General features: G+C 41.9%; 1 protein-coding gene across 1 annotated transcript; it reads right to left on the minus strand.

Moving 5' to 3' along the window:
* Window positions 1-2,816: 2,816 nt before the first annotated feature.
* LOC114521013 lies at window positions 2,817-6,158 on the minus strand. Its single transcript, XM_028541403.1, has one exon. The coding sequence runs from the start codon at window positions 6,156-6,158 to the stop codon at window positions 2,817-2,819; it is 3,342 nt and encodes a 1,113-aa protein (XP_028397204.1).
* Between the last annotated feature and the right edge of the window lie 904 nt (window positions 6,159-7,062).

Genomic DNA, 7,062 nt, shown 5'->3' on the forward strand with positions numbered 1-7,062 from the left:
ACAAAAACTTCAAATTTGAAACTGGCCTAAAATTAGAAAAATCCTCAAAATCCAATGATACTTTCTTCAATGAGGGACATAGTACTGCCTTCTTCATGGTTGTAGGTACTACAGATTTATCAAATGACATATTCACTACTCTCCTAATGAAAGGCAATAAATCACCAATACAATACTGAAGAAGTAATGCTGGTATAGGATCAAGACAGCATGATTTGGATGCAATCTTCTTCACCAACCCAGCAAGTTCCTCATCTGACGTTGAAGAAAAATCAGTCAACTCACAATTGATGGTAGCTTTATCAAATTGTTCGTATTTCAAGAAGTCAGCTCTTGGCACTACATCCAGATGTTGCCTTATGGTCATAATCTTTTGTGTAAAAAAATCTGCAAACTTGTTACACAGCTCAGCAGTGGAGCTACATATAGGGTAATGTTTTTCTGGAGTGCAGTGTAACATTCGATCAATTGTACTAAATAAAATCTTAAAATTATATTTGTTTTCAACAATAATGGAAGAATAGTAGTTCATATTCGACGATTTAATGAGTTCCCTAACCCTTCTGCATTGGTTTGCATGATTCTTTTTATCAATTTCCAATCCAGATTTACGCCAGCGTCTTTCAAGCTGACGTCGTTTACATTTTTTCTACAGAGATTTCTTCAGAATACCATGGCACTGACGGTCGTGAGGATATCAAACACGTCTTTAAAGGAGCATGAAAATTAACGATCTTGCCCAATTCACTTTCATACTGATCACATAGTTCATCAACATTACTTGCCGGCGCAGAAAAGAGGGTAGATTTAATAACATCATTTCGAAAAGAAGTAGTATCAACACTCCGTAATTTGCGGTATAGTTTTTTAAGTCTTGGTAGACGAGGTTTATCAAGGGAGAGTTTCATATGAATAGCTTCATGATCAGATAGATAAGGATTCGAAATTGACCAGTTGTGAATTATGTTTTCATATTCTCTAGTGATGACCAAGTCAAGGGTGCGATTATCTTTATGAGTCGGTCCTCTAACATGTTGTATTAGATTATGAGAATCAAGTAAATCAAGAAATGTAGCTGCTTGTATGTTTGTTTCATCATCAACATGGAAATTAAAATCTCCCAGTAAAATGAGATTACCACTGGATGTTACTAATCGCTCAAGTAGCTCAGAGAATTCTTTGAAAAACACAGCCGTCGTGATCCCATTTTTTGTAGATGGAGGAGGTCGGTATAGTACAACAATTCTTAGAGCAGTTGCAGGTGATCTGAGCAAAGTTTCCATGTACTCAAAAAATGAATAATTAACCATTCTTTGCAATTCCATTTTATAAAGTTTATTATACAATAGGCCTACACCTTCTCCTTGGCAACCATTTCGCGGGATATGCATCATTGCATACCCCTTGGGGCAAAGTTCATTTATTGTATTTTCCGATCGATAATCCAAATCCAACCAAGTTTCAGTTATAGCCAATAAGTCTATTTGATGTTCAACAACCCAATCTTTTAGAAATAGAGCTTTGTTGTTTAAGGACCGGACATTAAGTAAAGCAATATGTAAACGATTACTATCCATAGTCTCAGTACCATGATCACTATTAAGTTTAATATTTATAAGATTATTGAGATTAGCACCATAATTCTTAGGACGAGACTCATGCCGTCTACTTGTTGTATATAATGTAGGAATTCGATGTATTCCAAATGTAAGCAATGTTTTTTCATGTACTCGATGAATGTATGGCCTTTCATTAAGCATTTCAGATGCCAAAACGTGGTTCATCTGACTGTTAATTACTTCCTCATTACCTGCCGGTAAAGTCAAATGCATTTGAGTCACATTCCGTCTAGCAAATGAAGTTTCTATTTCAGGACCAGGATTCTTTTGAACATCCAAATAAATAGTAAGATCTATAACAAACAACTTATCCGGAAGAGCCATGGTCGTTTGCCCGTGTTTACTTGTTTTACTGACAGGAATATTGATATTAAACTTCGATTGTACCTTAGTCCATTTTATTGCCGTAGCTTTAATCGGACGATACCATACAAAACGAGCCAGAACTTCACTGTCTTCAGCAAATAACAGCCCATTATACACCCATATTCTTTCAATATTAACCACTACAGTATCTTTTCTAATATTTAGCAACAACATCCCATTAACAAGGCAGAAAATTAACCATATAACAGGAGTTACTCCGTATCGTGCTGCCATATTGTAATAGATGCAGCGTAGCATTCTCCCCCCAATGAAATACTTATTCTCTTAACTTTTCATTGTCATCGCCTTCTGCTGGCTGGATCACCACGATCTTTGTGATCGGTCTTGAATATTCTCCTGTAGGTGTTTTCACTTTCACGTTTCTCACTCTCCCGTCTTGTCCTGGATAAACTTCGATTATTCTTCCGCTGATCCAATTTCCCCTCACTGCGTTGTTATCCGCTACGATTACGAAGTCGTCGATTTTAACATTTCGTTTCTCTACGTTCCACTTCTTCCGCGGTACCAGTAGGAGGAATACGTCCCTAACCCATCGCTTCCAAAACGAGTTAACGATCTTCTGTACAAATTCGACTCTACGTCTGGGATTCCTGCTTTCCTCAAAGGGACCTTGGGGCGCACGTGGCGACGCCCGTCCGAGAAGCAAATCATTGGGACAGATGTAAGACCCGTCATCGGGGTCATTTGGGACACGACCGATGGGGCGTTGATTCACGAGATTTCCCACTTCTAAGAAACATGTGTACAGTTCGAAAGGTGTGAGGACCTGATCACCAATCGCTATCTTTAATGCTCGTTTACAACTCTTTATTAGGGATTCTGCACACCCGTTTTGGTGTGGGGCACCTGACGTCGTGAACTTCCATTGAATTCCTTTGTCCGCACAATATTCATGGAGTTTCTTCTTACCTTAATCATCTTTCTAAGTTCTGTAACCGCACCGACCAGATTTGTGCCGTTATCACTCAGGATCAGTGCGGGATAACCTCTGATCGCAAAGAATCTTCTGAGAGTTTGAATAAACTCCATTGCAGTACAGTCTGTTGCTATCTCCAGGTAGACGGCACGCGCATTTAGACATGATGTATAATGAAATGGTGGTGATTGTGGGGCTAGACGTTGAGGTGGTAGATTAGCCATAAATTGATGAGACTCCGCTTTGGGTTCCATTGCTTTGCAAACGACACACTTGTACTTGACAGCTTTAGCGAGGTCGTGGGCTCTTATTATCCAATACATTCGTCTTGTTTTGGCTGTTGTTGTTGCAATTCCCGAATGTCCACACCGGTGGGCTTCTTCGGTAATGAGACGAGATATTCTGTGATGATATGGTAACAAGGCAGGATGCCTCGTTTCGTAAGAAACGACAGCGTTATCCACGCGTCCTCCAACTCGTATAATGCTCCCAGGATCAACGAATGGGGACAATGCCTTGAAGTCGTTTCGTTTCAGCCTCTCTTTCAAGCTCATCTGGGCCAATTTGATCCAATAAATGCGACCAAGTTCAAGTTCCTCTGCTGTCAGCGGTCCTTGTCTGGCTCCATCGTCACGCTTCATTCTCGAGAGTAAGTTACTCTTCAGTCGTAGTACCCATGACGTGACTCTAACTAACTTCTTCCAACTCGAATATGTGTTGCAATCGATAACACTCTTTGTTACTGCTGCTGACGCCACCATCTGTTTCTTCCTAACTTCTTTCTCGATTTCAATGACATCTGGTTTCAGATCTTCTTGTGGCCATTCCTCTTTGGGTCTGCGTAGGAATTCTGGGCCTTCTTTCCATCTACCAGATAATTCAGATGCTTTTATCCCGCGAGAGACATCGTCTGCTACATTGTGTTCACTTGGGATATGTCTCCATTGACAGGGCTGTACATTGCTTTGTATCTCCCCGACTCTGTTTGATACGAACGGCTTGAAACGTCTCTCTTTGCTACGGATCCAAGCCAATGTGATTGTGCTGTCCGTAAACAGAATGATTTCTTCAAATTCCACTCGTGTTTCTTCTTGTATACTCTTACATAGTCTACTTGCTAATACTGCCGCCTGAAGTTCGAGTCTCGGAATACTTAGCTCCTTCAGTGGTGCCACTCGCGACTTAGCGGCGACAAATCTCACTTCGATTGAACCACTCGAATCCACGTTTCTAATATATGCGCACGTTCCGAATGCACAACGGGATGCATCCGCAAAGACACAAAGTGTCGGAAGCTCAACGGTGATAAATGGACATAAACATCTCTCCAAGACGATGTCGCTTAACTGCTTCATTTCTTCGAAGAATGATACCCATTGTTCTCGAGATTCAGTCGAGAGCTCGTCATCCCAGCCAATGCCTTTCTGCCATAACTCTTGGATCCCCACCTTCGCTCGGATAAGGAACGCTGATGTGAGTCCTATCGGATCGTATACACGTGATATCTGGCTGAGAATTCTTCTCTTTGTTAGCTTTGGTGGTTGTGAATCGAGGATATTTGGTTCAACTTTGTATTTAAGAACATCGTTCGCATTGTTCCAGCCGACCCCTAACATCTTTTCTTCTGGTTTTCCTTGCAAAACCGGAATTTCCTCCACTTGTTGTGTCGGGACGTTTTTATGCAGATCTTCATTTGATCGCCATTCTTTCACATTGAAACCACCGTTCGCAAGTATAACATCAATTGAGCTGGACAGTTCTTTCGCTTCTTCCACCGTGTCGACTGAGTCTAATATGTCGTCCATATACGTATTATCTTTCACCGTCCGTGCTGCTCTTGGATTTGATGTCTCGCCTTCTTCAGCCGTCTTCTTTAGTGCTATTTGCGCCATTGCCGGCGCCGGTTTATCACCAAAAGTGAGGACATTCATTGCGTACGTATCAGGTTGTCTGTCAACTTGCATGTTCCTCCATAAAAATCTGTGCACGTGCTGATCTTCAATTAGAATGCGCACTCTGTGGTACATTTTGGAAATATCAGCACTCAAGGCTACTCTATTTTCTCTAAACCGAAGGATCACTCCAAAGAGGTTATTCAGCAAATCTGGGCCCTTTAGCCAATAATGGTTGAGGCAGCGTCCTTGGTATACAGAAGACGAATTAAAGATAATTCGGAGTGGGGTACTTTTACTTTCTGGTTTAAGAACGGAGTGGTGGGCTATGTAATGAACAGGACCTTGATATTCCCTTATTTCTTTCTCTGTAAGCTTTCTTGAAAACTTCAGTTCATTCATCTCTGTTATTTGCTTATCGTAGGCCTTCGCGTACTGTTGGTTCTTCTGGAGTCTGCGTTCTGTCGCTTCGAGTCTTCTCATTGCCTGATTTCTGTTATCGGGTAATTCCTTTGGGTCAATCCTCCAGGGGTATGACACCATCCATTGATTATCCACTTTCTTGCACAAATCCTCGATATTCTTTGCTTCTTCTATTTCGATCGGGCTGAGGTTATTTGTGGTACATCTGCATGATCTTACTGCTACTCCCATTGATTCTGTAGTCCAGAATTCTGATAAGTCAACAGGGGCTGTGTATTTGATATGGAAGATTTGGCTAGCTAGCACTGTCTCTCTTGGTTTTGCTCCGAATACAACCCATCCTAAAGGTGATTTTCTTGCTATCAAATCACCCGCCTGCTTGGTTTCTCCAGTGTGCATTCGAGGGTGGTCGATACCGATAAGAATATCGACTTGTCCTTTACCCCGATTAATCCTTTTCTTTAGTTCTAGCTGTCTTACGATCTCCTTTGTGTCAGTTCCTAAAATATCGTCACTGATAGTAGGAATACCGATTGCTTTTATGACAAACTTTGTTTTGCTATCCGGTGAGCCAACTTGAACTTTATATGCTTTCGTTGTGATCTCCTGCTCTTCACCTCCAACTTTTGTCAATGTAATGGAGACGTCTGTGCCTGTCAGGCCGAGACTTTCCGCTGTTTTTTGTCGTATCAGGCTCAACTGCGCTCCCGAGTCCAGAAGTACGTTGCCCCGCTTATACAGGTTGTTTTCTCCACTGATATTAGCTGAAATCACAGGAAGTAGGGCTTCTTGGTTTGTTGTCACTGATGTGATAATTGCTCGTTGGTTGGCGCTTCTGTATAGAAGGGGATGGCGAAAATGGACGCATTGGACATCGTTTTCTTTCTCTGTGCATTGCTTCCTTCGAGAACAGTTCGACATTTTGTGATTTCTATCAGCCCTCTTCAAACAACTGTAACAGGCATGATTCTCCTTTGCTTGTTGTAGGCGTTGGTCTAGACTGAGGGATGCAAACTTGGGGCATTGATCTAGCCAGTGTAATGAGGTTTTGCAAAGCCAACAACGGTAGCTCGTCTTTCCGTCTTCTCCTTCTAACGATCTCTTTACATGGTGGAATGAATGCTTTCCGCTTGTTTGTAATGGTGCAGAGGCTCTCATTCTAGACTTCATCTCCACACTCATCCATGTCATCAAACCATGCAGCGTTGCTTGTTCGCTCCTTTTCTCAAGATCACGTGACCAGACTTCGGTCGTCACAGCACATCTTGTTTTCGATAATTGCTAGTACATGGCTGTTGTCCATATCATTCGGCAAACCCACCTCCTTCAGCGTATTATAGCTTCTCTTTACTAAATTTACTAGTTCGCAAAATCTGGCATCCTCGTCATCGTTGAGCGCTTTAAACTTAACAATATCTTGCATGATTGTATCTGATACTACTCTGGGGTCTCCATAGATCGACTCCAAGTACTCCCACGCTGCGTCATAGTTAGTGCCAATACCTCTAATTAACTCAAGCGGTTTTCCGTCCAAACATGTTCGTAGAAATGTTATAGCATCACGTTTGGAGTATTTAGTTTCGATGGCGTGCTTGAAATCTGACCTAAATATCGCGTACTCTCTTACGTCTCCCGAAAATCTAGGCATCTTTGGTTTTTGCATTTTAAACGCACATGTGCTGTTATCAGTGGGTGAATCTCCCCCCATCGCACCAGCTTCTCGTCTGGTCGGGGGTGCGCTTGAGGCCTGCTGATCGTCGTTTTCAGCGGCCGTCACCAACTCATCGTTATTATTCTCACTTTGTTGCACTGTATTTTCGTTTTG

Source organism: Dendronephthya gigantea, unplaced genomic scaffold, assembly GCF_004324835.1.
Source record: "Dendronephthya gigantea isolate DGI-Jeju-01 unplaced genomic scaffold, DenGig_1.0 000019F, whole genome shotgun sequence".
Lineage (NCBI taxonomy): Eukaryota > Metazoa > Cnidaria > Anthozoa > Malacalcyonacea > Nephtheidae > Dendronephthya > Dendronephthya gigantea.

What these genes read in the sequence shown, in the direction of transcription:
- LOC114521013 (XM_028541403.1), bottom strand. Translation starts at nt 6,158, where the DNA reads ATGTCGAACTGTTCTCGAAGGAAGCAATGCACAGAGAAAGAAAACGAT.